This window comes from Hyperoodon ampullatus (genome assembly GCF_949752795.1).
Source record: "Hyperoodon ampullatus genome assembly, chromosome: 2".
Classification (NCBI taxonomy): domain Eukaryota; kingdom Metazoa; phylum Chordata; class Mammalia; order Artiodactyla; family Ziphiidae; genus Hyperoodon; species Hyperoodon ampullatus.
In genome coordinates this window covers 21,099,932-21,116,403 of record NC_136915.1, presented here as the reverse complement: position 1 = coordinate 21,116,403, position 16,472 = coordinate 21,099,932, and the positions used below count along the sequence as shown (strand labels likewise).

Here is a 16,472-nt window from a genome sequence, read left to right as displayed (position 1 = left end):
ACAGACGTGAGCCTCTGCTGTGGAGTGAAATTGCTTTGCCAGCCTGCTGACAGCATGAGCTAGATGGGCATCTGGAAGGGGAAAGGCAGGCAGATCTCACACGAAGTTAAATGTCTCTGGAAAGGGGACTTTTGTGCCGGGTGGCCAATTCCTGCCAACGCAAACTGGTGCCTGGATTTCCGTTGTTGCACTTTCTCCAGATTTCACACGTGTGTGGTTGCCAGCGAGCGCACATGTACCAGGGAAAACCTTCTCGCTGCCAGCTATGTCTCTGCCGTGCCCTCTGTAGAATGCTGCTGACTCCCTGCACTCACCTTCCCTGGCGCCTGGCATCGGTTACGATTAGGCAACTATCTGCTATGCTGGCAGTGGCTGGAGGCCTTCGGGCTCCCCACACACCCTCCAGCTGGCCCGTGGTCCATTTCCCTGTCACGGGCCGAGTGCCCACCCTTCGCTCTCCGTGTGGAGAAGAGGGAGCACGGGAGAAGACTTGCCTTTTCTGCGAAGACCTGGTTGCCAGAGAGCTGGGTAAGGTGTAAGAACTCCAAGTGCAGGGATCCAAACTCCGCCAGGATGCTGCTGCTCCCTGCCACGGCCCAGCCCCAGCTCCTGTTGGAGCCGCTGAAAGACAGAAGCGGCCTCGGTCACCCTCTGCCAGCAGGGCTGGCTCCTCTGTCCATTGGGGAGCACCTACTATGTGCCAGGCACTGGACTAGGAGCTTCGCCATGCAATCCCAGTTAACCCTCCCTGGGGGTCGGTACTATTCATAGCCCCATTTAGCTGATGAGGACACTGAGGCTGGTGAGAAACTTGCCAAAGATCACCCAGGCCTGTCTGACAGGTAATATGCTTTGTTTCTATGGTCAAGCAGCTTCTGCAAGACCTGTAGGCTCCAGAAGAATATTAGCAGAGCTGCCTTGGTGGCCAAGACCTGGCACACACATGATGCTAAATTTACAGGTGATACCGATAATGCTGTCAGGGGCCACAAAGAACCACCCCCCCACAGAACACTCTATTTCTATCCACTTGTCAGTGGCTCATAATCATGGTTGCTGCTTGTGGAGGGTAAATGGTGCATGGCTGGGGTCCGAAGGGGGCAGATGAAGAGAGCAGGGATCCCATCTGGTCCCCTCCCTCCCCTCTCAGCCAGTGCTGCTCATGGACACACAATGGCCCCCGCCTGGAACTTCGTGGAACCCACACCTGAAGGCTGGGTGGCCCTGCTAAGACCACACACCTGGGGCTGCTGGACCCTGGGAACTCTGAGGTTAGGGATGAAAGCAGCAGGGGCTCTCGGAGCAAAGGTCTCCTCACTCGCTGAGCATGTACATGTCTCACGGACACCTTAGATGGATCACAAGCATGACCCTGCGACCCCGCCGGAGAAGGCTGTCAACTAACCGCTTCCTCCCTTTCCTTGAAAGTACTGGGTACTTTCAAGGAGGAAGAGTGCAGGGGCAGGGCCTCGAGTAATCCTCCCATCTGCCCCTTTCACAGATGAGGAAAACAAGGCACAGGACAGTGAAATCACTGCCCGAGATCACACAGTAAATGGAACAGTGGGGACCCAAGGCTGCTCTGACGCCAGAGCTTGTCCCAGTCACTGTGCAGCTGCTGGCCTGTCGTCTCATTACATGATAAGAGACCAGGACGCTGCCTTTCCAGGAGCTGTCACTTAAAATCTCCCTGGGACCTGCAGCCAGGAGGCACAGGTTCAAGTCTGTTAGCAGCGAGGTCTTTGGCAAACCATTTCTTCCCGTGTACCTTAGTTTCTGCATCCGTCAGACTGAGTAAGGATAATGCGTCCCCATCTCTGCTCCTAGGGCTTTGCGGGGATTGAGAGAGAAGAGGAAGGTGCAGAATGGGGGTGGCCTTGGGTAAGCTGCTTCCTCTCCCTGATCTGAGTCCTCATGTGTATCGTGATGCTCTTTCCTGTGGGACATTTAGGACAACCAGGGAGACAAGGGTCAACCTCCCTCTGCAGGGAGGTTGTGGGGGACAGTGGGTGGGCACAGAGCGGGGTGGAGTGAGTGCCCCCTCTCTGTAGGGCCTCCAAGGTGCGGTCAGTGTGTGGCAGGCTGGGGGGCTGGCTCTGCCGGGGCCTCTGGAAGCCCCTCTGCTTCCTTGCTGTGGTAGCTCTGGCTCCCTGGGAACTGGCCTCTGTCATCCCTCTGTCTCCCAGGGACAGGACCTAGGAAGGCAGGCGTGGGTCTGGGAGGTCACAGTTTGCCAGCTGAGGGGCACCGCTTTATCTGGGGTGGGCTGGGGCTCCCCTAAGGCTGCTCTTCTCCTCGCTGATGTGGTTTCAGGAAAGTCAGGAAACTCTTCCAGCTTCCAGAAACAGATGGAATTGAGTTTTAGGATCTTCTGGAGCAGGTGATCTCAGTAAACATCCCGCTTCCTTGGGTATGTTCCTGACTTGGGGGCAGGTGGGGAGGGATGGGTTGCACAGAGAGGGGAAACTTGGCTCCTAGATGGTAAATAAAACAGCTTCCAGATGCAGGCACTGGGGGCAGGCGTTTGCATCATGACCTCATTTAAAGCCCACAAGGCAAAGCATCATTAAACCCTGAGGAAATAGGCTCAGAAAGGGAAGTGAGTTGCCTTCAGAAGCTCAGAGCTGGTAGGTGGTGGAGGCAGGATTCAAACCTCAGAGGGCACTTCCCTAAGGGGTCCCCCAGACGGCCCCATATCCACCTCGAGGGAAGGGGAAGCTGACCCTTCTCTGTCCCTCTTCCCCCCACGCCAAGAGACCTCTCTCTCCAGCCTGTGATCTCAGTGGGAGCTGCAGGTACCCACAGAGGGCTTCCTGAATAATGGATGCTTCCCGCCCTCGCAAAGAAATTCAAGGTAAAACCCCCCCCAGCCACCAGCCATCTTTTGCTCTCATTTTCCCCCACAGGAGCCTCTCCCTCCTCTCCCCTCCCTCTCAATGCTCACCCTCCCAAGTGGGCCTCCTGTGGTTGAGCCGCCCTGGGCAGAGGCGGGCGGTAGGCCAGGTACCTTCTTCTCTCCTGCCTGGCTTCAAATGCTGGCTCCCCCAGTTCCCAGCTTAGGAGACCTCAGGCGGGTCAGTGAAGGGTCAGTGAATTCTCTAGACCCCAGTCTCCTCATCTGTTAAATGACAGTACCCACACCTCATAGAGCCATTGTGAGGTATAAATTATGCACGAGATGACTGTCATTGTTAACATCATGTAATTACGCAATCTAAATTATGTGTTGTTTGTTAGAGTTAAGTTCCTAATATGTGCCAGGCAGCAGCGGTATCTTATTTTACCTTCACATCCAACTTCAGAGGTAGATACCAAGATTCTTATTTCATAGGTTAGGATACTCAGACTCAGAGAGGGGAAGACACTTTTCCAAGGTCACACAGTAAGTGACAGTGCTGGTAGAGCTGATCTCAAATCCAAATCCTAGGTACTTTGTGCCCCAAATGCATCTGTTCTGGGCAGCATCCAGAGACCAGGAGGTCTTCTGATCAGCCTCATGAGGCAATGGGCTGATGGAAGCTCTGCCCTCTGCTCCCATCTTTGCCTTTTAAGTCTCCAAGTGGACTCTCCCCTGGTGGGAGGGGCTGCTCCACAATGCCCCTCCCTAGCCTGGTGGAAGCTTCTACATGTGTGTGCCTGTGTGTGCACACATGTGTATGGTGAAATCGTTAACTCTGGAGCCAGACAGACCACGATTCTAATTCTGACTTTGCTTTGCTGCTGTGTCACCTGGGTAAGTTACCTCACCTCTCTGAGTCTGTTTCTTCACTGTTAAAATGGGGTCCACGTGGTTGTTGTGTGCTGAAAAGAGAGAACCCACGTCATTGTGCCTGGGACACGGTGAACATTCAAAAACATGCACAATTAGTACGATGTGTATGTAAGTGTGTAGCAGAAACGTGCACATGTAAACGCATCTTTGTGTGTGAATCTGTGCACATATATAGAGGTGGGAGAGTGCGTGTGACAAAGGTGAGCCTCCATATCTGAGTCCTCATGATTTGGGTGAGTGGCAGTTGGGTGCATAGGTGTGTGTGAGAGAGCCAGTGAGGTTGATTCAGCTGCAGAGGCCCTTGGACTGGCCACCTCCCCTCTCCCAGAGTTCAGTGGTCCTGCGGGTCACAGGTCATGGTTGCCCCTGCCTCTGCCTCCCAGGCCTGCCACCAGGGAGGGGGAGTGGTCCCACTCACTTGGAGACCACCTCCCTTCAGGGTCCTCCTCACCGGGCAGTTTGGGGACAGGGCCTAGTTACTGCCCCTCCTACTAGGGCCCAGGTCCGAGCTGCTCACAGCCAGCCCTGCTCTGAGCAGGGGCAGCAGCGTGGACCCAGCTCCCACCAGCAGGCCCTCTCCAAAGGGAACACTCAGCGCCACGCGGGCTGTATACATCCCTGACGTTTTCCCTGGTGGAATGGGGAGGCATTTTTAGCAATAGACTCTCTTACCCAGAAAATGAGAGGGAGGTGTTGCCAGGAAATATGCATACACATACATATGTATACAGCACTGGCAGCATGCACACAGCCTAAAAATAAATGCGTTTTCTTAATCAGAAATGTCAGGATCTGCGGGGGATCAGGTCTGGGCTCTACAGGACACGGGTAAGGCAGGCAACCAGGGCTGCAGCTTGTGGGGCTTGCTTGGAATCAGGGGGTGCCACGCATGGAGGAGGGAGGGGTGCCTGAGCTAAGGTTTTATCCCAGACCCCGGGCAGTGAGGCCTGAGAAGCTGGACCCGGGACAGGGATCCAGAAAGAGGGGGTGTTTGTGTCTTGGCTCCAAGACGTCTGGCTGTGTTTCTCCAAGATCAGTGTTGGTGGGAAAGGAATCTGAGCAGGGATCAAAGTGTCAGGGTCTGAGGAGTCAACCCTGGCACCGAGATGGGGGTTGGATGGGCCCTGAGGGCCCCTCCCTGGCCTGCAGTGAGATTTAAGTGACATCACACCCCAGGAATCCTTTCTGACCACGGAGGTGAAGATGAAGAAGGTGAAGATGCTGAGCAGGCCGAGTCCTCCCTTCTTTGCAAGGCCCTAGAGGGTGTGACCTCCCCAGGAAGAAAGGGGGCCTTGGGCACTCCACCCGAGCCCAGGGCCCCTGCCTCCCCTCCCCTGTTGGACTGAGATCCCTGAGATAAGAAGTCGCTTCAGGAGATGGAACAGAAAGTCCAGTGTGATGGACGTATTACAGCCCTCTCCCCAGGCTCAGGTTGTAGGATGGTCTCAAGAATGGCCCCAGAGGGCTCCCTGGGTGCCTGGGGACCGGCACGTGTCTTCTACCAGGTCTCCAGGTCTGCTCCATGCATCGCGAGGGTGGCAGGGTTCCTGCCTGAGGGAGGGCCAGGTGGGTGTTGGGAGCAGAGCTTTTGATCTCTAACAAAATGGGTTAAAACTTGGCCCCACTGCCTGTGAGCTAGAAGACCTTGGGCAATGGGCATCATATAAGTACCCACCCTAAAGGCTTGCTGTGAGGAGTGTGTTCTGAGGCGTTGAGCGAAACCCTTAGCATAATGCCAGGCGCAGAGGGATCGCTCAGTAAATGGTAAGGTCAGCAGTCATCAGAGCCGGTCTCTCATGCTGCACACACGGCCTCACGTGAACATTTGTTGAAGGAATGAACAAAGAAAGACGGGGACATGGGTCCTGCCCTCAGGAAGCTCCGGGGCCAGTGGGGGAACATGAAGACTGAGTGTGACAAGGGCCACAGGGGCAGAAAAAGTGCCTGGAGGCCAGGAGAGGCAAGGACGCCTTTGGCTTCTGGAGAAGGTGGCATCTGAGCTGAGCTCTGATAGCTAGGGAAATGGTGAGAAATGGCAGCCCAGGGGAGGAAGAGAGCGAGGGGAGGCAAGACAGTGGGGTGCACTGGGGTCTCCAGGAGCAAGATTCATGCTCCTCAGTGGATCCTACAGCTGGCTGGCCACTATTCCCCTGACTTTGAGCCCGTCCGTTCCCCTCTGGGTCTCAGTGCCACATCTGGCTCCCACCTTCACAGCGGGAAGCAGCGGGGCAGGTAAGTCCCCGGGGGCTTTGGAGTGGGACGGAGCTGTGGCCCTGGCCCCACCTGCTCTAGCTGTGTCACCCCGGGTCCCTTCTGCTCTGGCTCTGTGACTTGGTGAATGTCCAGAAAGACTTTAGTTCACACGCCGAATTACGCAACCTATCAGGAGGGGAAACGATGCAAGTGGCCAATAAAAACCAATGTTTTAAAACAGTCGGTAGAAAGAAACATACCAGTGGTTTCTTGATTAGTGGAGGCACAGGTGATTTTCTGGGTCTTATCCAACACTTCTGGTATAATCCACATTTTTTTTGCAATGAGGATTTATTTTTATAGGAAGGAATCATAATAAATATTATTGAAAATGGAGTTGGAAGTCCTGGGCTCATGTCCTGGATGGTCCGTTACTGGCTTATGTGACCTCGGCCAGGGTCTTTCCTCCTCGGAGTCTGAGCCTCCATGGGCCTGATGCTCCCAGAAGCCCCTCTGGGTTCTGACAGCCCCTCTGGGCTCCTGAGACCCAGCCCTGACGGGGGCTGAGGGGTCAGCAAACCAGGGTCCCTCTGCCCAGGGTCCTGACTCCCCAGCAGCTTTGGGTTCCTGCTCGTGGTGGGAGGTGTGATGTGCTTCCCAGCCCGGGATCCCAGCTGGGAAGGGAGGGCAGTTGGGGCACAGCAGCGGGGCTGTGAGTCATGGCAGTGTTACGAGATGATCACAGAGGAACGGCGGCCCCATCTCCATGCCAGAAAGATCAGGTCTTGCGTGGCCTAAACCCGAGAACCAGGTTTAGTGACCAAAGCCAGCTCAGGAGAGCCCCTGGCTGAGGCTAGGTGTCACTGTGCCACTGACCCCCATGATTCCTGCGGCAGCATCATCCCACCCTGTGTCTCAATTTCCACGCAGATGCAGCCGAAGCCACAAGTGGGAAACCAGATGGCATCCTACCTTTTGAAGTTCACCACGCCTTTTGGGATTCCCGTGGGGGTATCGAAGGCCGGCAGGAGTTTCTCTCCCAGCTTGATGGCCTTTATTCGGAACACCTGCAAGGAAGGGTCAAAGGGCACTGTGAATCTTGGCGGATAAACCTGCCAAGGCTGCTGGGCCCAGAGTGGGAGGTGCATTAGGCTCTGGGGTCAGACAGGCCTGGACGTGAACCTGAGTCCATGAATTCCTGGCTCAATTTCCTCCCTTGTTTATAAATCCAGGGCAATATTGCCTTCCTCAGAGGGTTGCTGGAGGAATGAAAATTAGATAATAGTTGTAAAGCCCTTACTGCAGGGTCAGGACTAGGATGAAGGCTCAGTGATTATGCTGTGCTGGGAAGACGGAGCGGTCAGGGCAGCGGGTCACCAATGGTCAGTGCCTGCCTGCAAGGCGGGACCAGTGCACCCCAAGCTGAGTGCATGAGAAACACATTCAGATAGAGTGTAACGAGCACGGGATGGGGAGCTCCCAGCCTTGCTTCCCAACCTGGCTTCCGTTTGCTTCTCAGCAAACCTCTGCCTTCCCACCTGTAAACCCAGGGGAAGGGCCTTTCCCCTCTGACATTCTGATTCTGCCCATTGTTCCTATTTTACAGCGGCAAAGGTGAATGGCTAAACCGGTGATGTGATGGTCGGGGAGCCACAGGGAGGTCCCAGGTGTCAGGGCCCTTGCACGAGGCTCTCAGCCCCTCAAACTGTTCTTCTGGGTAATTCAAAAGCACCTGTGACCTTCTGGCTCCTAGGAGTTTATTCTAAGGGAATAAATCATCAAGGATGTTGCAAAGACTTAACTTTATGGCTATTTATTCCAGTGTTGTTTAGAATAGTATAGAAAAACTGGAAATACTCTAAATATCAAGCCACAGGGAAGTGGTGAAATTATGGCTTATCACTTCCCTGGTGGCGCAGTGGTTAAGAATCTGCCTGCCAATGCAGGGGACACGGGTTAGAGCCCTGGTCCGGGAGGATCCCACAGGCTGCGGAGCAACTAAGCCCGTGTGCCACAACTACTGAATCCCTTGCACCTAGAGCCCATGCTCCGCCACAGGAGAGGCCACCACAATGAGAGGCCCGCAGAGAAAGCCCACGCACAGCAACGAAGACCCAACGCAGCCAAAAATAAATAAACAAACTTAAAAAAACAAAAAAAACAAAAAAACATACATTAGGGCTTCCCTGTTGGCGCAGTGATTGAGAGTCCGCCTGCTGATGCAGGGGACACGGGTTCGTGCCCCGGTCCGGGAAGATCCCACATGCCGCGGAGCGGCTGGGCCCGTGAGCCATGGCCACTGAGCCTGCGCGTCCGGAGCCTGTGCTCCGCAACGGGAGAGGCCACAACAGTGAGAGGCCAGCGTAACGCAAAAAAAAATTAAATAAATAAAAATTTAAAAATTATGGCTTATCCATGCAATGGAATACCATGCAGCCACTGAAGTGATGTTGGAGAAGTTTATTCCATAGCAAAAAACGGTTTATAATCTATTAAGAGAAAATATTTCACAATGGTGTAATTCAACTTTTGTAAAAATTATATACAAGTGGATGCCTGAGGAAAGGTTGGGAATACACTGAACTATTAACCATGGTCTTCTCAGAGGACTAGGCTCATGGAAGATTTTTATTTCCTTCTTTTGGCTTAACTCTATTTTCTGTGCTATTTTTACAATAAAAGCAAACCCACAATAACCTTATTTATTTTTGAAAAGCTGAGAAGCAAGTCCCCAAGCAACCACTCCTGGTGGGACAACAAGCGTTTCCTTTCACTTCTGGGGCTCCAGGGAGACTCAGTGTGCTGACCGCCCGTGTGTTGTTGCAAAATGAAGTCTTCTTGAGGTCTCTCCTTCTAACATGTGCAATTTAAAGGCTCTGAGGCAGCTGTCTGGGGACTGCAGTGGAGAGGAGTTCGTGAACACTACCTGGGCTGTGGATTGGAGGCCTCTGTGGGGCGGGTGCAGTTCTTGTTTAGGAAGGAGGGAGGGTGGGAGGGAGAGGGAAGAATTGCACCTGGGGCCTGGTAGTGATGGGTGACAGAAGATGATAACGACCAGTGCCAGACAGTGGGTCCTAGAAGTGGGCACTGGGGCAGCCACAGCAGAATCCTGAGGGAGCTTGTCTAGAATTCAAATACCAAAGCCTCGAGTCACCCCAGAAGCTACTGGTTTAGCAACAACAAGGGGCTGTCGTTTGAAGGTCCTGATCTCTTCATTTGCCCCCCGGGGAGGCTGAGCACAGAGGCACGAAGGAACGCAGGAACCCAAGGGAACCTGACCCAGGGCTGGGGCTCCAGCCTGCCCTCTGCCTGAGGACGCCAAGCTAACTCCTCTGAAATGCTCCTCTCTGCCAGCAAACCACGTCTCCTCCTTTGGAAGGCCCTGATGCAGGCTGGCATGGCAGAGCCTCAACCATCCCAGGGAGGACACTGCAGGTGTGACTGGACAGGAGTGGTACCATGCAGAACAGAACACCTGTCCTCCTTATCATTTGGAAATGATGTGTCTTATCTACGTCACCTTTGATCCTTGCAACAGGCTTGTGGGGAAGGTGTTGACCCACTTTGAGGAAAACAAAACTGAGTCTCAGAGAAGCAAGTTGTCCAAGGTTATGGAGCTATTAAGTGGCTCTTTTCCAGGACACCAAGCCGCCTCACCAACACAGAGAGATATGGCCTCACACAGCCATGGCATGCAATGGGCGGTGGCCTAGTGGTTCCAGAACAGAGGTGAGAGACACCAGCAAAAATTACATCCTGTAGAGTGGAAAGGGCTCTTGACTGGGAGTCAGAGCCCAGGTTCAGATCTCCCCACTCAGCAGCTGTGCGACCCTGTGTGAGCCAGGTACTGTCTCTGAGCCTCATGTGCACAAAGGAACAGTGACGTGTGCCCTGGCTTCTTCAAAGGGGTCTTCTAGAAATCAGATGAGAGGATGTACATAAATGAATATGCTATAAAAACTGTAAAGTGGGCTTCCCTGGTGGCGCAGTGGTTGAGAGTCCGCCTGCCGATGCAGGGGACACGGGTTCGTGCCCCAGTCCGGGAGGATCCCACATGCTGTGGAGCGGCTGGGCCCGTGAGCCATGGCCGCTGAGCCTGCGCGTCCGGAGCCTGTGCTCCACAACGGGAGAGGCCACAGCAGTGAGAGGCCCGCGTACCACACACACACACACAAAACTGTAAAGTGCTTTGCAAATGTCACCTGGTGCAGCTGTGGTTGTTCCTGTTATTCTCGTGGAATATTCTCATGGAAGCGGAGTCTCTGTGGGGCCCCCCACCTCCCGCCCTACCCAGCAGGGGATCCACCTCCTGCAGGTTCTCTCTGAAGCAAGAAAGGCCTCAGCCCAGGAAGGCGTGTGGGATCTCCTTCACCGTTCATTCCACAAACACCGTGGGAAAGACCCACTCCACAGGCACCCCCTGTATGCGAGACGGAGGATGGAGAGAGGAGGGAGGCCTCAGTCTGGTGTGGCAGAGTCCTGGTGACAAGCAGTGATGCTGGGCCAGGTTGAACAAGGGCTAGAACCCAGGCCCACGGTGGAAAGACACAGGAGCCTGTGTGACCCGCACCGGCTCCCTTTCCTAAAGCTGTCTCCGCGGCTGCATGTACGCCGGTCTCCGCGCGGGGAGGTGCTGGGCACGGAGGGGTCAGGGAGGCGTGGCTGGAGGACGGGGCTGCGCCCATAACCCCGAAGCCTGCCTGCCCAGGGGTTCTGAACCACTCGGGCTCCCCTTGGGCCTTCTGGACACAGGTACTCCTACTACACCCCACTGCCTGGTCTGCCCCCCAGAAATCGCTGGCCCCACACCCACCCCTGTGAGCCCTGAGCTGCATGGCTCCACCCCCATCCTGGACGGGAGGCTGGCCGGTGCCCGTGCAGAGCATGGCGCCTTTTTCTGCTCCACATCATTTTCCTGTCCTGGGGTTTTCAAATGAAATTCAGGCCTTGGGTGGCTCGCAGGGCTCGCAGGGTTCCCATGGACAATCATTTGGGGACAAATTGGTACAAGCGGTAATCTCTGCTGAGGAGATTAGGCTTGATGGAGAGGGGCCCCAGAGTGGCCGGAGAGATCAAGTGCTCGCCGCCCACTGCCTCCGCCCACGTGGCCTCCGCCCGTCCGCGCCACTTACTGGAAGGGAAGCGGCAGGGCTTTCTCTGACAGCAGCGGCAGAGGCTCCCCACCAGCAGGGGGCAGGATAATTATGTCTCCAAGCGGACAGAGCAGCGGCTGTGCCGAGCAGTGCAGCCGCTCTAAGTAGGGGCCACACAACTGACGGGTGCTCCATGCACTGGGGATTCTGCCAGCCTCCCCCCAGATCCTCAGGCTGTGCTTTCCCAGGCGCTCACGAGGGATGAAGTCTCCCATTTCTGTGGTTCTCAGGATTCCTTGCAGTGCAGAGAACATGGGCTTTGGAGCCCTTCAGCCCTGGGGCCAAACCCTTTCACACTCGTCCCATTTCACAAGAGCTCTCTGACCCCCGGGGGTTAGGACCACCCCACTGTGGGGAAGGCATGAGGTCTAGGGGCGGGAGAAGGGACTTGCTCAAGACCACAGGCAGGTGCCGCGTAGGGATGAGACGCAGGTTTTCTGACTCTGTGTCCAGGGCTCTGCATTCTCGCCGCCCTTCACGGCCCTCCTTCTGGAAGCCAGCGCAGTTCGCCTGGGCCGAGTGGCCGGCAGAGGCTGCCCACCTCCCCGGTCGCCCCCTTGAGACCTGGAGCTGGGGTTTGGCTGGTGTCTGGCCCGGGAGCAGAGGGCAAGGGGATGGCTGTGGGGCAGGCCAAGGCCAAGGGGCCCAGGAGGAAAGGGTGAAACAACGGTCTTGGCTTTATCAGTCCTGAGAACCAACACGTGCGAAAACCAGTCCAGCAGCAGCACAAGCCTGGACGGAGCACAGATATCGCAGGTGTCCTATGGGGAGCTGTGAGGATGGTGGGCAGCCCCAACTGCTGCCCTTGGAGAATTTACTAGCAACTGTGGGAGCCACCTGGGCTCCCCTGGGCAGCAAAATCGAAGGAAGAATCTGTGGGTGGCACCATGGAGATGGGATTCAGATCCCCTCGAACCCCTGTTTCCTCATTGGTAAAATGAGGGGGTGGGATTGGATGTTCTCCTGAGCCCTTTCCAGCCTGGATGGTCCAGGGGCTTTGAAAGGCCAGCTTACCTCCTCTCCCGTCAGGTAGAAGGCCGAGAGAAGTCCTCCGATGTACCGGATGTTCACTTCGAACAAGGATGCTTCTCCACTCTGCGGGGCGGAAAGACAGGGAGGGCAGTGGGGACATTCGTGAGATGGCCACAGGGCTTCCTGAGGCAGCCAAGCCCTTGAGACAGGTCACACCTGCCACTGCCCCTGCGCCACTGACCTGGCCACACCTGCACCGGGCTCCAAGCCCTTGCCCAGCGGGCCAGGCTACCTTTGGTGGTGGTTTTCAGAGCAAAAGGTGAGAGGGATCAGCACCTGCCTGGCGGGCAGCTACTGAACATTTACAGAGTTCCAAATAAACACTGGGTTTGGCTTCCTTCCCCAGCCTTTGCTGGAGGCCATCGGAGCAAAGTTATGCCTGGCTGCTCTCCAAGGAGCTCAGGAACTTGTGTGGGGAGCTGCTGGCTGAAGCTTAGCCTGAGGAGAGGCAAATCCTCCTCCTGTCTGGCCCCCTCCTCCCCGAGAGAGCCCCCTGGCTTAGCAGGAGGATGGTGTGGTCCTTCTTTGGGGTGACAGGGCAAGTGGAAGGTTCTCGCAGGAGGTTCTGAGGCGGAAAGGAGGGGTGCCAGGCAGATCCTAGTAGGAAACCAGCAGTTTCTCAGCCTCAGCTCTGTAGCCCTCAGGGCACACCCACACTTGCCTTAATCATGGTTGTTTTCTTTCTGAAGTGTGGACTGCAAAGCAGGGGTATTGAGGCATCATGCCAAGGACCAGATCTGGGTTAAAATCCCACCTGAGTCACTCAACGGGCTTTCGAACTTTGGGCAAGATATTTCGCTTTTCCCTGCCTGAGTTTCTTCATCCCGAGCAGGGTGGATATGAGATCCTGAGTGGGGCAGGTGAGATGCCTGCCCGGTGCCTTCCCAGTGCTGGGCATGGCTTCATAAAGGTGCCTGTTATAACCCCCCTGCCCCCCAAGGGCTCCCCTTGGCATACTTCCCACATCACGGTCTTTTGTTACTGATGACAACAGTGGTCATCTTTTTATCTGGGAGAGCTTTTCCATTAACAGAGCACTTGCAAAGCTACTCTCTTTTGCCTTACAGTCCTTGGTGAAGTCATCATTCCCACTTTTCAGATGAGAAAGCCCAGGCTCAGAGAGGTGGAGAGACCCCATCTTGCTTTCTTCCAGGGACACTCCCAATGTGTCCCAGCCTGTGTGAATGTCCCTAGGCTTGCCCAGCCCTGCCACCACCTGGCTCCTCAGGCAGCTGCCTGAGGCCCGCTGTCTACCCACCATCTGCAGAGGGGTCAAGGTGGGCTATGGAGACACTCCTTCCTTCTCCTGCCTCTGATACTGTAGGAAATGGGAGGATTCTGAACTTCCTCGCCTCACACGGACTAGCAGAAGTCATAACAAGCCTCAAAATCATCACAGTGATGATGGCACCACTTTATCTGTATTGGACTTTATAGTGTCATAAAATGCTTTTTACAACCCTCCGTGGTGGTTAATCCTCACAAGCCTGTGAATTAGGCACTATCATTGTACCATCTATTGGTTGGGAAAGTACAGCCCAGGAAGGTTAAATGACTTTTCCCAGGCTGCGAGCTGAGCCAGAGGCTCTCCTGTAGCGTTGCCTTCCCGGACTTTCCCCACTTTGTCTCTCTGCCCTGCTCTGCTCTGACATGGGCCTCTCCAGAAGCAGAGGCCTTCATTCTGCCAGGAGCTGTCCCGGTTCATAGCAGGATCTGTCACTTGTGGAGCCCCAGATGGAGCCCGACAGTGTGTTTTGATGTGACCCTTCCCCCTACCCATCTGTCTCCATGTCTTGCTCCCCCAAACCACCTAAACAGCCTCCCTGTGGGGAGCTGAGACCTCCAGGATGGATCTGTTACTTTAGTCTGGGCTGAGAGATCAGAGGGAGAGGCATCTGGTATTTAAGGCTTTTGTACCATCCATATACATGAGCATCCCCGCCCCAAGGCCCTGGTCTCTGACCAGGGATGCCTGCAAGACTGGAAACCAAGAGGGTCCCAAACCTGGTCATGGCCTCAAACCAGACAGCTCCCCCTGCCCCTCTCACTCTCAAGAGGGCAGCACGGGGGTGGATGGGGACCTCTAGGTGAGGGCAGCTCCGAGCAGATAACCACTTCTCCCTTCCCAGAGTCGCTTCCCCTGTTGCTGCTGTTCTGTCTGACAGATTCAGTCCCAGGAGGGGCTTCCTGGGTGGAAGCAATGTGCCTGGCACCCTAGGGAGGGCAAGAATGGCTGTCTTCCACCCTAGGGAGTTCCGGCTGGTAAATACTCATGGGCCGGCCAGGGATGGGGGGATATCCCCCACCTCAAGGCTGGTCTGAGGAGAGGGGCCTTGGCACAGGGTGCATGGAACCCTGCTTCCAAGAATGCTCTGCTGGGCAGCCTGGGAGGAGCGGGTCACTGACCTCTCGGGCCCCTTCTGGCTCTAATACCCCGGAGGTCTTTGACTCACCACGTTCAGGTGGAAGCTCTCTTCCACCCAGGCCTTGGCCTCCTGGAACTCCTCCTTCAGCTCCATGAGGTAGAGGGTGTCGAGGGAATCAATGACCGTTGCCCCGCTGAGGCCTCCTGCAGGCACAGAGGATGGGTCAGTCTCGTCCTTTCCACCCCAATCACACGAGCCACCATTCCTCGGGCCTCCTCTAAATGCCTGGGCAGGCTCCCAGGCATGATCCAGGGAGGCTCCAGGGCGACCAGCCTTTGAAGCCACATCCAGGACCCAGAGTCCCCCCATGGGCTGCTTCTTCCTCAGGGCAGCAGAGAGTGGGTGGGGGGTTGGAAAGACTGAGTTCAAGGGATGAGCTGCTTCCCAGACCTTGGTCCACTCTTACATCTGCCAGCAAGTCAACCATCAGGGCCAGTTGAGCGCCCACCACTTCTCTGTCATGCTGGGGGTGGCGGGTGGGTGGGTGAACTGGCATTTGGTCCACAAAATCTTAACAAATGTGCCAGTCCGATGACTCTTCAATGCCATTCTTTATTTTATTCTAAGAACAAAACGATGTTCATAAATATTTATCCAGGAAGGTATTTATTGCCGTATAATATATAATGGGTAAAAGTTGGGAAAAAACCCTCCAAGTCCAATAATAGGAGGGTAGTTATACAAATTGTGGCTCATGTATAAAATAGGACACTATGCAGACATTCACACAACTGAGAAAGACCTATGATAGTTGGGGAGATACGCATGGGATCTGTTAAGCTAAAAAATAGTAGATTGCGAAAAAAAAAAGCACAATATAATTTCTTTGCTGTTTGCCAATGTGGATGAGCCTGAACAGAATTAAGTCTGGCAGGAAGTGATTCAGTGCTTATTGCTGAGTGCTGGGATTACAGGTGCTTTTTGATTTCTTCAGCTCGTGGATTATTTTTATAACCAGAAATTTATTTCTGTTTAAAAAAAAAAAACGGAAAGACAGTTTGGACAAAGAAACTAAACAAGTGCACAAACCAAAGATTCCGTGGCCACTTTTGCTCTAGGCCAGTGGGTACACAAAGCGTGAGCTTTGAGGCCTGGCCCCTGCCACTGGGCCTTAGACTCTTGTCCTGGGAGTAAAGGCTGAGAAAATTGTGCAGTTTTCCACATCACAGACTGGACAGCAGAGCGATGAGGAAGAACTTCCCACATGGGACAACCAGAGCCTGCCTTCTAGAGGACGGTAAAGGCGGAAAGGAGGGAGAAAGAGATGTGCCTGGGGCCGTCTGGAGGGCTTCCTGGAAGAGATGGTGGCCTCCCATCAGCTCCTTACAACTTTAGTCATCGCAGGCAGCAGCAATTTCCTTTAGGGACTAGAGGGTAACTTCAGAGGAGTAATTGTTCCTTCAATGTCCTCCTTGCAGAGGCTCAAAGCACTGAGACTCACAGACTCCACCTTCCCCCAGCGGACACTAGAGCTCGCTGACAGGTGCTGAGCCCCACTTGAGTCTGAAGCACGGCTTTGCGGGCACTCCTGCATTCAGAGCTAGCGTCTAATCTCCTTAATTAGTGCTTCCTTAACTGCTCACTTGTGTTGACTTCGCAGGCAGAGAATCCTTGTGAAACTCAAACACTTAACCACCTCTCTAGGCTGGGCAAGGTCAGATAAAGGGCACGGCTTGGAAAAGGATGGGAGGGAGATCTGGGAGAAGTTGGGAGAAAGTTAAGTCTGGAGGTTAAAGACACATTTCCAGAAGGGAGGGTTTGCAAGGAAGAGTGGAGGGAGGGGAGGGCTGGGGGATGCAGGCGTTTCCCAATTCAGAGACACGTGTCCTGGGACGGCATTTGAGTTGAAGGGAATTTCCAGAATGTCAACCCCTCCTACACTTAAGGATTAGTAGG

At 54.7% G+C, this 16,472-nt stretch overlaps 1 protein-coding gene across 3 annotated transcripts in view; it reads right to left on the bottom strand.

Moving 5' to 3' along the window:
- The window catches only part of MAN1C1 (mannosidase alpha class 1C member 1), a gene marked incomplete at its 5' end in the record, with an annotated part of 133,137 nt that overhangs the window by 18,952 nt on the left and 97,713 nt on the right, over positions 1–16,472 (bottom strand). The window contains 4 exons of one of the 3 annotated variants that reach the window (XM_079697258.1): positions 449–621; positions 6,938–7,032; positions 12,133–12,213; positions 14,604–14,719. The exons of 1 other annotated variant lie outside the window; for it this stretch is intronic. In XM_079697258.1, coding sequence (XP_079553384.1) covers positions 449–621; positions 6,938–7,032; positions 12,133–12,213; positions 14,604–14,719 — 465 coding nt within the window. The remainder of the gene's footprint in view (positions 1–448; positions 622–6,937; positions 7,033–12,132; positions 12,214–14,603; positions 14,720–16,472) is intronic. One more of the 3 variants, XM_079697259.1, reaches the window with a different exon arrangement.